Source organism: Bubalus kerabau, chromosome 20, assembly GCF_029407905.1.
Source record: "Bubalus kerabau isolate K-KA32 ecotype Philippines breed swamp buffalo chromosome 20, PCC_UOA_SB_1v2, whole genome shotgun sequence".
Lineage (NCBI taxonomy): Eukaryota > Metazoa > Chordata > Mammalia > Artiodactyla > Bovidae > Bubalus > Bubalus kerabau.
In genome coordinates, this window is record NC_073643.1 from 1,520,599 (window position 1) to 1,537,995 (window position 17,397).

A 17,397-nucleotide genomic window follows, 5' to 3' on the forward strand; every position below is an offset into this window, starting at 1 on the left:
ACGCCAGGCCTCCCTGTTCATCACCAACTCCCAGAGTTCACTGAGACTCACGTCCATCAAGTCAGTGATGCCATCCAGCCATCGCATCCTCTGTCATCCCCTTCTCCTCTTGCCCCCAATTCCTCCCAGCATCAGAGTCCTTTCCAATGAGTCAATTCTTCGCATGAGGTGGCCAAAGTACTGGAGTTTCAGCTTTAGCATCATTCCCTCCAAAGAAATCCCAGGGCTGATCTCCTTCAGAATGGACTGGTTGGATCTCCTTGTAGTCCAAGGGACTCTCAAGAGCCTTCTCCAACACCACAGTTCAAAAGCATCAATTCTTCAGTGCTCAGCCTTTTTCACAGTCCAACTCTCACATCCATACATTACCACAGGAAAAACCATAGCCTTGACTAGACAAACATTTGTTGGCAAAGTAATGTCTCTGCTTTTGAATATGCTATCTAGGTTGGTCATAACTTTCCTTCCAAGGAGTAAGCGTCTTTTAAATTCATGGTTGCAGTCATCATCTGCAGTGATTTTGGAGCCCAGAAAAATAAAGTCTGATACTGTTTCCACTGTTTACCCATCTATTTCCCAAGAAGTGATGGGACCGGATGCCATGATCTTCATTTTCTGAATGCTCAGCTTTAAGCCAACTTTTTCACTCTCCTTTTCACTTTCATCAAGAGGCTTTTGAGTTCCTCTTCACTTTCTGCCATAAGGGTGGTGTTATCTGCATATCTGAGGTTATTGATATTTCTCCTGGCAATCTTGATTGCAGCTTGTGTTTCTTCCAGTCCAGCGTTTCTCATGATGTACTCTGCACAGAAGTTAAACAAACAGGGTGACAATATACAGCCTTGACGAACTCCTTTTCCTATTCGGAACCAGTCTGTTGTTCCATGTCCAGTTCTAACTGTTGCTTCCTGGCCTTCATACAAATTTCTCAAGAGGCAGATCAGGTGGTCTGGTATTCCCATCTCTTGTGCTTAGTCATGTCCAAGTCTTGGAGACCCCATGGACTGTAGCCTGCCAGGCTCCTCTGTCCATGGGATTTTCCAGGCAAGAATACTGGACTGGGTTGCCATTTCCCACTCTAGGGGAATCTCCCTGACCCAGGGATCAAATCCACATCTCTTGCATGTCCTGCATTGACAAGCAGATTCTTTATCACTAACACCTAGGAAACCCTGCTAGAACCATGGTCTTTCTATTCTGACCCCCAACCTTGATCTTCCCTATTCTGACCTCAAGCCCTACATTCTCAATGAATTGCTGCCCATGATTTGACCTGACAGTGGGAAAAGAAAAACAATTAGGTCCCAGGATGACAACCTCCTTTCAAAAGGAGGTTGGGAGGACCATCATGGTGTCCAATGACAACAGAAGGCATCAGAAAGAAAGGGGCACCGACCTGAAGGGGTGTGGAGAGTCAGCAAGAAGGTGGCAGGGGGACTTCCCTGGTGGTCTAGTGGCTAAGACTCCAAACTCCCTATGTAGGGGCCTGAGTTCCATCTCTGGTCAGGGAACTAGATTCCACTTGCTGCAACTAAAAAGATTCCACACGCCGCATCTAGAGATCCTGCATGCCATCATGAAGACCCAGTGCAGTCAAACAAATAAATAAAATAAATATTTAAATAAATAAATAATAAATAAAGTCAGTCATTGATAATAAAATCAAATAAAGAGGGTAGGAGATAGGGTCTTTAGAGGGCCAATGACCAAGTCTAAGCAGAGTCCAAGCAAATCCAGTTCTTCATCAAAAGGCGATTAGAGTCAGGTAGGAACTGATAGGCATGATGGGCAGAAAGAGAAACACTAGACAAACTCAGATCTGGTTCTGACTCTACCCTTGACAAGAAGTATAATTTGGAACAAATTATTTAACTGTCAGGCCCTCAGGCAGACTCAGAATCTTAGAGTCTCTGGTTGGGAGCAAGTCTTCATTCCAAGGCTTTGCAATCAGATTTTTGATCTTAAAAAGCTGGAAGAGGGTTGGAAGGATAAATTGGGAGTTTGGGATTAACATATACAAACTGTTATATATAAAATAAATAACCAACAAGGACCTACTTATAGTACATACACTACTCAATATTGTGTAATCACCCATAAGGGAAAGAATCTGAAAAAGAATAGATATGTATAATTGAATCCCTTTGCTGTACACTTGAAACTAACACAACATTGTAAATCAGCCATACTTCAATTAAAATAAAAAAAAGAGCCCGGAAACAGTATCACTTCAAGTGGAAAACATTAGAGAGAATCGTCTTTCCTTGAAGAATGTTGCAGTTGGTTTACATCACAGTTTACTCACATCACAGTTTATTCAGAGCCTGCTGTTAAGTCAAAATCCCATGGTTGTTATTTTAGTCTGTTGACACTGTGGTTGCATATTTCAGCATATGACATCATTCCCATGGAGGCATCAGACATTTTGGGGCTCCCAAATTATGACCGATGGATGGTGGTTAGGTGCTTTTGCTCAGAACACCCTTTATAACTACATGTGTACTGTACTACATGTGTGAACCATATTAAAAAAAAAAAAAAAGAAATGTTGATCACTTTCAATTAAAACACTAGATGGAAAAAAAAAACCTACACTAGACAGCAAAGAAATACATACTTATAAAACATTCCTCCTCTCAACGTTTTCACAAGGTCTGAATTATCTTGTAATATGAGGATGCTATAATTTTGGCATCTACATTTGAATTCAATCCCTCTGCTTAAAGCCTCTTGTGAAGTTAAACTCCTATGAGGTTTATTTTAGACTGAAACAGTTTCATATTTTTCGTTTCACTATAGAATAGAAAAAAGGCAAAATTAAAACAAAAACCAGGGACTTCCCTAGTGGTACAATGTTTAAGACTCCACGCGTGCAATGCAGGGTGCCTGGGTTCTATCCCTGGCCAGCAAACTAAAATCCCATATGCTGTGCAGTGTGGCCAAAACAGAAAAAGAGGACCCCAAAATTACGCTGATCACTGGCAAATGCCCTGTTGTAGAAGTGTAGAAAAGCCCTTGAAGTTATCGTATGGACACGGTCTGCCCAGCTGTAAACTTAGGTATCTATTTTTAACCCCTTTCACAGTGTCAGAATGTTAGACCTGGAAGGGGCCTATGAGGTCATCTGATCCAAGCCACTCAATTTCCAAAGGCAGGTAGTAAAGATCAGAGGCATAAGAGACTCGCTGAAGCCAAGCAGGAGATTATTTAGTATAGCTGATCTGGAACCCGTGTTTTTTAATTCTCAGCATTACTGTTCTTTGCTCGCTTTTACTTATATTTGTTTTTTAAATGGTTAAAAATCATTGCACTGTATACGGTAAAAAACAAAAACTCTCTCTTCCAACAGACTTCCCTCCCACTCTTCCATGTTGTCCAACTTTTTAGGGGAAACCACTATTGATAGTTGGGCTTCTCTGGTGGCTCAACCGGTAAAGAACCCACCTGCCGATGCAGGAGACATAAAGAGACGTGGGTTTAATCCCTGGGATGGGAAGATTCCCTGGAGGAGGGCATGGCGACCCACTCTAATATTCTTGCCTGGAAAATTCCACGGACAGAGGAGCCTGGAGGCCTACAGTCTGTGGAGTTGCAAAGAGTCAGACAAGACTGAGCACTTGTGCACACACTATTATCAGTTTGCTGTATACATATGCAAATTCCATGTGTGTGTCTTAAGTACTGATACATTCATTCACATACATATGGGTATATACACGGGCCAAGATTTTTTTAATTTATATTATATTTAATTTTTATTGAATTATAATTGACATAGAATATAATGTTAGTTTCAGGTGTACAACATAGTGATTTGACAGTTTTTTAATTTTAATTATTTTTTTATTGAAGGATTTTGCTTGACAGAATTTTGTTGTTTTCTATCAAACTTCAACATGAATTAGCCATAGGTATGCATATATCCCCTCCCTTTTGAACCTCCCTCCCCTCTCTCTCAGAGAAGGCGATGGCACCCCACTCCAGTACTCTTGCCTGGAGAATCCCATGGACGGAGGAGCCTGGTAGGCTGCAGTCCATGGGGTCGCAAAGAGTCGAACATGACTGAGCGACTTCACTTTCACTTTTCACTTTCATGCATTGGAGAAGGAAATGGCAACCCACTCCAGTGTTCTTGCCTAGAGAATCCCAGGGATGGGGGAGCCTGTTGGGCTGCCGTCTATGGGGTCGCAGAGTCGGACACGACTGAAGTGACTTGGCAGCCCCTCTCTCTCCCCACCCCACCCCTCTAGGTTGATACAGTGCCCCTGTGTGAGTTTCCTGAGCCATGCAGCAAATTCCCATTGCCTATCTATTTTACATATGGCAGGCTAAGATTTTTGAAAATAGTTTTACTCCAAACTAGAACCTAACTAAACCAAACTAAAAATGGTGGGGGGGGGGTGATAAAATGGGAGTTCTGAACAACAAAATAAATATCATTTCTAATAGAAATTGTTATTTCTCTTATCATTGCTCATCTAGAAATAATCATGAAAATTTTAAACATTTTTATTTATTTGACTGCACTGGGTCTTAGTTGTGCCATGTGGGTTCTTTAGCTGCAGCATGCAAACTCTTGCGGCATGTGGGATCCAGTTTCCTGAACGCAGATGGAACCCAGCCCCCTGCATTGGGAGCACAGACTGAGCCACTGGGCCACCAGGGAATTCCCTAGAAATTCTCATAAAATTTGACAAAAGCTCTTCAGGCTTCCCAGGTGGAGCCAGTGTTAAAGAACTCACCTGCTGGGACTTCCCTGGTGGTCCAGGGGCTAAGACTCCATGCTCCCAATGCAGGGGGCCTGGGTTTGATTTCTGGTCAGGGAACTAGATCCCACATGCTTCAACTAAGGGTTCACATGCTTCAACAAAATTGCAACCAAATAAATTAAAAAAAGAAAACTCACTTGCTAATGCAGGTGATATAAAGGACACTGGGTTCGATCCGTGGGTCATGAAGATCCCTTGGAGGAGGTCATGGCAACCTACTCCAGTATTCTTGCCTGGAGAATCCCACAGACAGAGGAGCCTGGCCAGCTATAGTCCATGGGGTCTCCAAGAGTCGCACATGACTCAGTGACTAACACACATGAAGGGGTCCTCAGTGCTATGCATGGTGGGTAGGGTGGAATTTATTCTTTGGAACAGTCTGTTATCTCTTGCTTCATAGGATTAGTTTGGTATTTTAGAAAGATCATTCTGGGACCAGAATAGAGGATGGATTAGAGACAGTGAAACCAGCTGAGGGGTTACTGCAATGTGCCAGGCAAAGGGGGGGTGAGTGTGTGAACTGAGAACGTGGAGCTGGATGTGCACAAGTCAAAGGAGAAAAGGGGTCTGGATGAAGAGACCTCGGAGGAAGACTCACAGAACCTGAAAACCAGTTGGATATGGAGGTGAAGGGGAGCTGGTAGACACTCCTCCTTCTCATCTCCTAAATCTTTTTTTTTTTTAAACTTTACATAATTGTATTAGTTTTGCCAAATATCAAAATGAATCCGCCACAGGTATACATGTGTTCCCCATCCCGAACCCTCCTCCCTCCTCCCTCCCCATTCCATCCCTCTGGGTCATCCCAGTGCACCAGCCCCAAGCATCCAGCATCGTGCATCGAACCTGGGCTGGCAACTCGTTTCATACATGATATTTTACATGTTTCAATGCCATTCTCCCAAATCTTCCCACCCTCTCCCTCTCTCACAGAGTCCATAAGACTGTTCTATACATCAGTGTCTCTTTTGCTGTCTCGTACACAGCGTTATTGTTACCATCTTTCTAAATTCCATATATATGCATTAGTATACTGTATTGGTGTTTTTCTTTCTGGCTTACTTCACTCTGTATAATAGGCTCCAGTTTCATCCACCTCATTAGAACTGATTCAAATGTATTCTTTTTAATGGCTGAGTAATACTCCATTGTGTATATGTACCACAGCTTTCTTATCTAAATCTTTAAAAAATGTTTATTAATTTATTTGGCTGTGCTGGGTCTTAGTTGCAGCACACAGGGTCTTTAGTTGCAGTATGTGGGACTGAATTTCCTGGCCAGTGATAGAACCTGGGCCCCAGCCCTGGGAGCAAAGAGTCTTAGCCACTGGACCACCAGGGAAGTCCCTAAGATCTTTCTTTCCAAGCAGGAACTTTGTATCTCTTGCCACCTCTGGCAATGTAACTGGGGCGCAATTAAAGTTTTCTTTATTTTTGTTCTAAATGTATTTCAGTTTTTTCAATTAAAATGTTTGAAGAAATCCTTCATTTTGTTTTGTTTTTTTTATCTACTATACAATCCTAAGCAATTCCTGTTGATGTTTTGATTACCAAAATTTTAATGCTTTTTTTCCCTTCAAAGTATGATTTCAACTAATACAATAGTTCTTATTACTCACCCGGTCATTCAAAAGCTGATGGTTTAGGGGTGTCCAGGTACTCATCTTTGTCTGCATTTTGGGACCATTTGTGTTCTTTGGAGGTGCAAATGCCATCATGAAATAACTGGATATTCTTCTGTAAGAAAAACTATGTCTTCAGAAGAAATGAATCATACAATCTTCAGAATACTAAAAATACTAATACCATATAATCTTTTTCAGTACACTGGGACAGGGACTAGCGGGAGAGTGACATTTACTGGGAGTATTTTATATGTCAGGCACTTAACAGGTTTGTTCAGTTAAACCCATAACAATATGGTAAGGTGGTGGGTTTTAGCTTATTTTACAGATGAAGAAAATGAGGCTCACTTTGCTTTGCCCAGAGTTATACAGACAGTAGGTGGTGAAACAGAGAATCAGACCCAGGTCTGTTTAACTCTGTTTGATTTTCATTGGACCAAGCGGGAAAAATCAGAATCACTCTTAGCTAAGAACATACCATATTGGTCAGAAAGAAGTATTTATAAAATCACTGTGCAATCTGATCTACTCCATTTTGTCCCTTGTGACCTCCTTCTTCCTCTGTTAACTTTCTGACATCTAGCTAACAAGGGCTCTAGCTTGCTACCATGTTTAAGAAGTAGAATAGTACAATGGACAAGGCCAAGAATTTATATATGGACAGATTTGGGTTTATTGAGAAAAATACACTGGGGAAAATATACAGTACACCCAGTACTGTATATGTGGGCCTTCATTTTTGTGGCCTCACGGCATGTGGGATCTCAGTTCTCCCACCGGAGATGAACTCACATCCCTTGTATTGGAAATGTTGAGTCTTAACCATGACTGCTGTTGTTCAGTCACTAAGTTGCGCCCAGCTCTTTGCAACTCCATGGACTGAAGTACACCAGGCTTCCCTGTCCTTCACTATCTTCAAGTTTGCTCAGACTCATGTCCATTGAGTTCGTGATGCCATCCAACCATCTCATCCTCTTTTGCCTCCCTTCTCCTCCTGCCTTCAATCTTTGCCAGCATCGGGGTCTTTTCCAAGGAGTCGGCTCTTTGCATCAGGTGGCCAAAGTTTTGGAGCTTCAGCTGCAGCATCAGTCCTCCCAATGAATATTCAGGGTTGATTTCCTTTAGGATGGACTCATTTGATCTCCTTCCTGTCCAAGGGAGTCTCAAAGGTCTTCTCCAGTACCACAATTAAAAGGCATCGATTCTTCAACGCTCAACCTTCTTTATGATCCAATTCTAACCATTGGACAGCCAGGGAAGTCCCTATGTATGTCCTCATTGGATTAAAGCACTTTAATTTCCATGAGGGATTACTTTTCCCTCAGTGTTTAGGGTCTGCTGGGTTGGTTAATCGAGGTGGCCTCCCCTTGCCCAGTCATAAGACTAAGCTAGGCCAGGTAACTGATGCTGGCTTATCCTTGCTTTACAGCCAAGGTGATCATTCAAAGTACCATAGATGCTCTGAGTAGACTGTTAAGCTGTTCTTAGGCTCTTCTTGGAGGGGCTTCCTTGGTGGTGCTAGTGGTAAAGAATCTGCCTGCCAATTCTGGAGACAGAAGAGATGCAGGTTTGATCCCTGGGCCAGGAAGATCCCCTGGAAGAGGCCATGGCAGCCCACTCCAGTATTCTTCCCTGGAGAATCCCTGGGACAGAGGACCCTGCTGGACCATAGCCCACAAAGAATCAGACACGACTGAAGCAACTTAGCATGCATGCATGTCCTTTCTTATCCATTTTGTGGGCCACCTGATAGCCTTCAATAAATTTCACCTACATTAGCTAGAAGACCCTTCTTGTAGGGGCATCCCTGGTGGCTCAGATGGTAAGGAATCTGCCTGCAGTGCGGGAGACCTGAATTCGATCCCTGGGTTGGGAAGAGTCCTTGGAGGAGGGCATGGCAACCCACTCCAGCATTCTTGGCTGGAGAATCCCCATGGACGGAGGAGCCTGGCGGGCAACAAAGAGTTGGAAACAACTGAGCGACTAAGCACACAGCACACACACATTAGCTAGAATCTATTTCTGTTGTTTGCAACCAAAACTTTTTACATTACACAGTTTGGATCCTGGCTCTAAAACTTACTAGCTTTGAAACTTTTTGCAAGTAGTCACTCAGTCATGTCCGACTAACTCCATGGACTGCAGCATGCCAGGCTTCCCTGTCCTTTCCCATCTCCCGGAGGTTACTCAAACTCATGTCCATTGAGTCAGTTATGCCATCCAACCATCTTGTCCTCTGGCATCCCCTTCTCCTCCTGCCTTCAATCTCTCCCAGCATCAGGGTCTTTTCTAATGCGTGGGCTCTTCAAATCAAGTGGGCAAAGAATTGGACCTTCAGCTTCAGCATCAGTCCTTCCAATGAATATTCAGAACTGATCTCCTTTAGGATTGACTTGGACAGGTACACACTGCTATACTTAAAACGCATAACCAACAGGGACCCATGATATAGCACAAGGAACTGTGCTCAATGGCAGCCTGGCTGGGGGAGAATGGATACATGTATATGTATGGGTGAGACCCTTCATGGTTCATGTGAAACTACCACAACACTGTTAATTGGTTATACTCCAACACAAAATAAAAAGTTAAAAAAAAAACATAAAATAGCATCACCACAGACTTTCTTAGAACTTCCTGTTATTTCCAGAGTTCTTCAAAGCCTGTCCTTGAAGGGGGCACAACAAAATATTTTAAGGTAAAAAATATTTAAAGCAGATGGATGGCATTTTCAGTATATGGCTTCAGTGTTTCTGTTTGTTTGTGCCTTCTTCCTCTCTGAAGGTATGTTTCAGATCCAAAGCAGTGGTGCTGAGCTGGAGCCTGCACAGGATTTGCCTGCGTGACCCAGGGCTCCAAAAATTATAGCAACAAATATAAGACAATTTAAAACAAGATTTATTTTTATTTATTTATCTGGCTGAGCCAGGTCTTTGTAAGGGCATGTGGGATGTAGTTCACTGACCAGGGATAGAACCCAGGTCCCCTGGACCACCAGGGAATTCACCCAGACAATATTTTGATCCACATGCCACAACTAAGACCTGGAACAGCCAAATAAATAAAAACAATTTTTTTTTAATTAACCGTTAGTTTTGGACTTACAGAGGATTCCCCCAAATGCTAGATCTGAAATTTTGTGACTCTCACTTGACATGTAATATTCCTTCTCAGGTTTAAATTAGAGCTGAAGAGAAAGCCAATAGTTTTAAAACCTCAGGGTTTTAAACCATAGATAATGTCTTCCTGCAGTTGCCTGCTGATACCACTCCACTGGAATAAGGGGAAATAAAGGAGGTTCAGATGAGCCCTCACATTCTTAGCTCCTAACAGCTAAGTTGCAAAGATGTAAGAAATTATTTCATTACAGTATTATTAATTGGCTGCTATAAAAATACACATGAGCAGGCAAATATATAAAGCATGGTCACTGAGTCTAGATCTGCTCAGTTAAAAATCACATATTTCCTTCTTTATTGCTATTTATTCATGGTTGATGTTTCTTCTATTTAAATTGATTGAAGTTGTGTGTACACAACAATTTTTATTTATCTGTTTAGGCTAAGCCACTCGGCTTGCAAAATCTTAGTCCCCAACCAGGGATTGACCCTGGCCCTTGGCAATGAACATACAGAGTCCTAACCTCTGGACTGCCAGGGAATTCCTTAAACCAATTGTTTTCCATCTTTTATTTTATTTTTTTCAGGCCTATAAAACTCTTTGAGGATATGATGAAAACTATGAATCTTCTCCCTAGAAAAATTCATATTAACATTGCTGCTGCTGCTGCTAAGTCACTTCAGTCGTGTCCAACTCTGTGTGATCCTACAGACGGCAGCCACCAGGCTCCCCCGTCCCTGGGATTCTCCAGGCAAGAACACTGGAGTGGGTTGCCATTTCCTTCTCCAATGCATGAAAGTGAAAAGTGAAAGGGAAGTCACTCAGTCGTGTCCGACTCTTAGTGGCCCCATGGACTTAAGCCTACCAAGCTCCACCATCCATGGGATTTTCCAGGCAAAGTACTGGAGTGAGGTGCCATTGCCTTCTCCACATATTAACATTACATTTTGCTTATACCAGGTTAAAAACTTCTGTTGTAAGCTCAGAAACTCTCTTTTCCCAGTTTGAGTAGAAAACAATCTGACTGATTTTAATCACGATTTCTGATTAAGACAAAGTAGTTTTTCCAGGTCCTCCCTAAGGTTTTGCTTTTTTTTTTTTTTCCTTCCTGGTTCTTCAGAGCTAGAAATCATTTGAATTAGGCTTTTTTGTTTCAAATCAATTTGAATAAAGTTTGGTTTTCAGGAGATGGGCCTGGCTGAGCAAAAGAGCCCTCTTGGTAATAGTCTTCCTGAAGCAGGCAAATGGAGGTATCCTGCCCTGGTTTTTGTCATTATCCTTTTACAGTTTTTTCCTCTGTCCACTCTGGAAGATGGGCAGTGTGCATATCTGCATGTCCACACTGGTTCACAGTATAGACCACTCATACGCTTTCATACAACATACCAAAAAATTATAAGACAAAGCAAGTTGCCTTCCCTCCTTCTACATACAAACCTGGCTGTTGTTTTTTCATGACCTCTTTCCCCCTTAATGGCTGTCCTTGCATGTTCCCCTTTAATTTTTCTTTGGATAAAGGGGAAGAAAAAGGGCTTCTGGCCCTTACCCCCAGTGTGTGCTTCTAGTGTCATGCTTAAAGGCAAGGCTAGGTCCTCTGGTCAAGTTCCAGTGGTAACACACCTCCAATCCCATCTTCAAAGCCATTCTTCACACTGTCACCATTGCACAACTTCACTAAAGACTTATTAGGTCTGTATTACAGGTATAAAGACAAGTCTTGCCTATAATGGAGATTACAGTCTACTACAAGAGGGTTTTTTTAACAAAAAAAAATGTATATATTTAAGGTGATGTTTTAGTGTATGTACACATTGTGGAATGCTTACCACAATCAAACTATGTAACATATCCATCACCTCCCATAGTTACTGTGTGTGTGTGCACGTGTGCGTGTGTGTGCATGTGTGTGCTTCTGTGTGTGTGATTACCCTTGAGATCTACTCTTCTAGCAAATTTCAAGTATATAATATATTACTATTAACTATAGTCACCATGATCCCTGGGCAGGAAGATCCCCTGAAGAAGTAAATGGCAACCCACTCCAGTGTTCTTGCCTGGAGAATCCCATGGACAGAGGAACCTGGTGGGCTACAGTCCATGGGGTTGCAAGAGTGGGACACAACTTAGCTACTAAACTACCACCACCATCACCACATAGTCACCATGCTGTACATAAGGTCTCTAGAACTTATTCCTTTTATAACTGAAGGTTTGTACCCTTTGATCAATATCTCCACACTTCCCTCCTCCCCAACTTTGGCTAACCACTACTCTATTCAGGGAAGTATTTTTTTAAAGGTCTGTTCGTCATTTGTCAGCTCAAAAACCTTCAGAGACTCAGTAATGGCTACAGAATCCTTAGCATGCTGATCTAGGTGCACCATGAATTTACCTTTTTGGTTCATCCTCCTTCCTCTCCCTTCATGCACTATCTGTACAGACACACTGAACTTCAGATCAGAGAATGTGGTACAAAACTGGTGCTTCTCTGCTAATGTGGTTTTCTGAATGTGCTCACCTGAATCCTAAACTCAGTAGTACACAGTAGGTGCTCAATAAAACCTTGTCTCAATCAGCAGAATGAATGAACACAATAGTGGAGGTGAGGTGGTTTAAGGATTAAAGCTAGTGGCAAAGAAGGTACAACTCAACATTAGGAACCGAACATTGGGGTTAGACTCAGGATAATCGGGTTTTTATTTGGCGTTTACAGAGCAGAACACGGTTGAGTTTCTCCACTAACACACAGCTCACCCATTGTACGCTGCAGTATCATCAGAGAAGGAAATAGAGACTGCCAGGAAATGATCAGGAAATAGGGTACGGATGTGAGAGTTGGACTGTGAAGAAGGCTGAGCACCGAAGAATGGATGCTTTTGAACTGTGGTGTTGGAGAAGACTCTTGAGAGTCCCTTGGACTGCAAGGAGATCCAACCAGTCCATTCTGAAGGAGATCAGCCCTGGGATTTCTTTGGAAGGAATGATGCTAAAGTTGAAACTCCAGTACTTTGGCCACCTCATGCGAAGAGTTGACTCATTGGAAAAGACTCGGATGCTGGGAGGGATTGGGGGCAAGAGGAGAAGGGGACGACAGAGGATGAGATGGCTGGATGGCATCACTGACTCGATGGACGTGAGTCTCAGTGAACTCCGGGAGTTGGTGATGGACAGGGAGGCCTGGCGTGCTGCGATTCATGGGGTCGCAAAGAGTCGCACACGACTGCGTGACTGATCTGATCTGATCTGATCTAGATTTAAATATGAATTCATCTTATATTCAACTAGGTGGAAACAAAGAGAAACTATAAGACAATGCAAAGACCTAGTGCTTTGATAAGCACAGAAGTAATTATTTGTTGGTTGTTAATTTCATATATATGATGCACCTGGTCATTTAACTGCTAATACACAGCAAAATGTAATTCCCGGGGTCACTGCCAAGGCTCGTGAGAAGCCCAGGAGGACCTGAGAGAAGAGCTCTCAAAAGAGTCTCCATCTTTTTCATGCAGCGATCACTGCTCTCACCTCTTTAGGGCTTTCTCTTCAAGTCTTTCTCCTCAAGCCTCTAGCGCTGGTGTTGCCATAGCTCCTGTTTCTGTGACTCCGTCTAGCCCCCACCCCTTCCAGTAGGCCAATCACTACCTATAAATCTTTTCGCTGGTATCCGGGGTCTCTTAGGCAACAATGTGTGGCTTCTTGATTGGCTGGGAGATCCTGGAGGGCTGGCTCCAAATTTGGGCACGGGGACAAAATGGAAAAGTGGGAGGGCCCAGAGGGTGGGAAAGGCTGCCATCTCTCAATAGAGTGCTAGGACGAATATGCAGCCAATCCTGAAACAAACAGCATTAAATGCCCCCATTCAAGCTGTAAGTATGTTCCAAATCAGGCCAACCTACTGAGCATGCCCAGTTATACCGTTCTGGTCACTCCGGGGTTCTGAAACGTAAACTCCGTTTCTCCGGGTTTTTCGAGTGGCCAACAGGTAAAAGAAGGTTGCAGGAAAAACAATTCTGGAGAGGTTCAGTGAAAGAATAGCACCTGCACACAGGAAGTGAAAGAACGTGGGAAAATTGCCCAACACACAAACTCAGCAATGCTTCCACATGAATTGTAATTTATTGGGTTAAGGAATTCAGGCCGACTAACAGATACACCAGGGAACCAGCAGATGGCATGCCTGAATAAGGATAACTCCAAATTTGGGGAATTTTTCAATCTGGTCTAATTTCATTAATGAAATTTATGAAGCATCTACCATGTAATGAGAGGCAGAGTGAGAATGCAAGAATAAAAAAAAAGAAATCTAATGAGGAGGATTTGAAAGTACAATGTAGAAATAACTACTGGTATAGAACTATAAACTAATGCTGGAGAAAAACAACATTTCAGAAGGGACATCTGGGAAGTGTAAAACAGTTCTTATGGGCAGCAGCTAACCAAATTCAAAAAAGAAGACTTTTCTCATTATCTCACGTTCTCTAAAATACATAAAAATGTACTCTCTTCCAAGGTAAATAAATGTAAACCCTATGTTTATATTGTTTCATTGTTTTGAAATAGGCAGCATTCGTATATCTCCTGTTTAAAAAGAAAATGAAAAGTAAAGCTCATAGAGGTTGCTGCTTTCTTTAGAGTTGACAAAGGCTCAGTAAGTGGCCAAATTGAAACTTATGGTGTCTGAATTCCATCCCAGTGGTTTTAAGTATGGTTGTATGTTTTATGATCAGGTTGTACGTAAAATGAATAAACAAAGACTTTTGCAGGGGTGGAGGCCTGGGGGAGGTAAGTAGATGCAATACTTAATTACCATGTATTACCGGTTAACATGGATGGTTTCAAAATAGGTTCATCCAGAAAGAGACCAGTTTTAACAACTCCCTGGGAGAGTGTTGGGTCTCGGTGAAGTTCCTGAGCTACCAGGGAAGCCCTAAAGACTTTCTATTGGTGGTTATAACATTGAATGAAAGAAAGATGGGATTAAAGAGAGCCCGACACTTTATCCCTGTTAGATCTGAATATTTTTATCCCTGAAAATAAGGTCCCTTTCATTGATCCTTTCAACTAGCATCCTCTGGACCTCTCCTTGTTCAGCCCTTCATCAGTGTGACTGCTGATCCCCCAGTGAACACCACCATTCACATTGTGTTCACGGTGAGCACATTGGCTCAATGTCCTTGAAAATTTAACATTACTTTCATTTAAATTTTTTTTTAAATTCCTTTTAAAAATATTTATTTGGCTGCACTGGATCTTAGTTGCAGCACACAAGATCTTGGATCTTTAGCTGCAGTTTGTGGAATCTAGTTCCCAGTTGTTCTTCAGTCGCTAAGTCGTGTGTGACTCTGAAACCCCATCAACTGCAGCACTCCAGGCTTCCCTGTCTTTCACTAGTTCCCAGACCAGGGATTAAACCTAGGTCCTCTGCATTGGGAGGGTGGAATCTTAGTTACTGGACCACCAGGGAAGCCCCTCAACATTATTTTTAAAGGAAACATTTCAACCATAAAGAAAAGTTTACAGACTTGCCTAAGAAACACCCTTTTCTCCCTGCAGAGATTTTTAAAAATGTTAACATTTTGCTTCATGTGTGTGATTAAGAGTTGAAGTCTGTTTTACATGCTGCCCAGATCTCATTTCCCACCCTGCCTGCCTAGAGGCATCCACTGTCATAAAATTCAGTGTACTGCCTACTTGTCCACTTTTTATGCTTATTATATATACATGTTTGGCCTTGTAAACAGTGTGACTGTTTTAAAGAGCTATCATAATTTACATACTTTGTAGTTCGCTTCTTTCACTCAGTGGTCTATTTCTGAGATGTGATCATGTTGATACATTCAACGATAATTTCTACATCATTCCCACCTCCCACTAGGAGCCAAGATATGTTCTATGCCTGACAGTTTTCACAAGACCATGTGTAAATTGCATAAAAATGTGAGAGCAGCACATCTCTAGAGGATCTGAAGGTACAAGGGATCTAGAAATACCCGAAGCAGGTCTATACTGCTTTTCATAAATGCTCTTAGCTGCTTCACTCACCTTCAGTAGAGGCAGTGTTGGCTCCACAACACACAATGACTTGATAAAGAATCAGCCTATGGATCAATGTTATTTTTTTTAAAAGTATTACTGCATTAGTATTTATTAACGAAATTGAAATGTCATTTCAGATCCCTTTTATGGTGCAATTCGCATAGCTCATCTTCTGACATTAAACGATATTTATGACTGTCTAAGCTCAGTATTTATTATCATTTAGGGAGCATCTTTAAAACAGATTGTTTCACTGGTGGCTCAAACAGTAAAGAATCTGGCTGCAATGCAGGAGACCTGGGTTCCATCCCTGGGTCGGGAAGATCCCCTGGAGAAGGGAATGGCAACCCACTCCAGTATTCTTGCCTGGAGAAGTCCATGGACAGAGGAACCTGGTGGACTACAGTCCATTGGATCACTCACAAAGAGTCGGACACGACTGAGGGACTAACACTTCCACTTTTCTTTGTAAAAATAGTTGCCTATAATTAAAGAGGCCACAGAGATGTGTCCCAAGGGTTTGGACAAACCACAGATTATATAGCTGTTTTTGGTCAGTCTCCTAACATGGGGTGGCAAAGATTCAGACAGAAGATTATACTAAAATACACCATTTTAACCAAGTGTACAGTTGAAGAACCTTAAGTACAGTCATACTATGCTACAAGATCAAAGTATTTCTTTAAGTCCTGTGTGCTACCATAGAACAAAATGATGCCTGTGAAGTCTAGGTTGAAAAGGGAAGGAAAGGAAGAGAAAGGAAGGTAGGTAAAATGATAGAGGCAAAGGTAACAGCTTTGGCTTGGAATGAGTGAATCCAGACTCAGCCCTTAAAACGCTGCCTGGCTTTGGCTAAGTCTTTTTAACCTTTCTGGACCATTCTTTTCCACGTCTGAATAATGAGAGGTTAGGTTTAGATGATTTCTAAGGAATCTTTAAGTTCTGAAATAGCTTAGGTAGAAAAAAATAAAATCACTTACGAAGAAAAAGAGAGAAGAAACATTTCTCAAAGAACAGAAGATGGGGCATGTCACCAATAACCTCAAGCCCCACCTGCTCACTAAAGTGGGTGTTGGTAAAGAGGGTATCTGCTCTGCTGCTTCAGCCTGGAGCTCTGCAATATGAAAGCTGACTACCTCTATCTGCACCCAGTACCACTCTCAGCACCCGCCTCTTAATCAATTCCAATCCCCGGGTTCCCAGGGGGCACGCTGGTTCTCAAACAGGTTTTGGTGGTCTCTCAATAATAGCGTTCCAGGCTTGAGTGATGCGAGTCGCTGCACTGTCTCAGCAGGGAAGGGAGGGAGAGCTTTGCAAAGGGGACTGAGGGCATTTAAGAAAAGCTTCCAGAGCGCGGAACGACTCCGCCGGAGCAGGACAGGGCCGGGCATCAGCCTCGGCGCGAGGTCAAGAGCAACGAAACCTGCAGACGGGTATCCAGAAGCCGGTCTCAAACTAGGAGCGCTAGGCCGAGTGTGCGCAGCGCGCCTGCGCCGTACGTGCGTGCGCATGTGCCGCGGCCATCGCGAAAGCTCTCGGTCGCTCGGAGGCGCACGCTGGTGGTCCTCGCTGGCTCTGTTTACCTGAGGGAACTGCGGCTGCCCCCGGCCGACGCCGCAGCCCCCCGGGAGCCCGGCCCCGATGTGTGAGGTGAGCCCCGGGTCGTGCAGGCCACTTCCTGTCCTGCTCAGCGGGAAAAGGACTTGGGAGTGGGGACTGAGGAGGTGCCGCGGCGGCTGCCCGCTCCTCGGTCTAAGCCTGTGCCGAAGAGCCACGAGCAGCTGTGGCACCTCCTCCTCAAGGATCGTTATTCTCGTCTCCGACAAAACAAAAGCCTTGGGCGCTGTG

At 43.1% G+C, this 17,397-nt stretch overlaps 1 protein-coding gene across 1 annotated transcript in view; it reads right to left on the bottom strand.

Annotated features, from left to right (window-relative positions):
• The window catches only part of LOC129635269 (F-box only protein 16-like), a 40,282-nt gene extending 33,796 nt beyond the window's left edge, over positions 1-6,486 (bottom strand). The window contains 1 exon segment of the mRNA XM_055558108.1: positions 6,388-6,486. Coding sequence (XP_055414083.1) covers positions 6,388-6,486 — 99 coding nt within the window.
• Between the last annotated feature and the right edge of the window lie 10,911 nt (positions 6,487-17,397).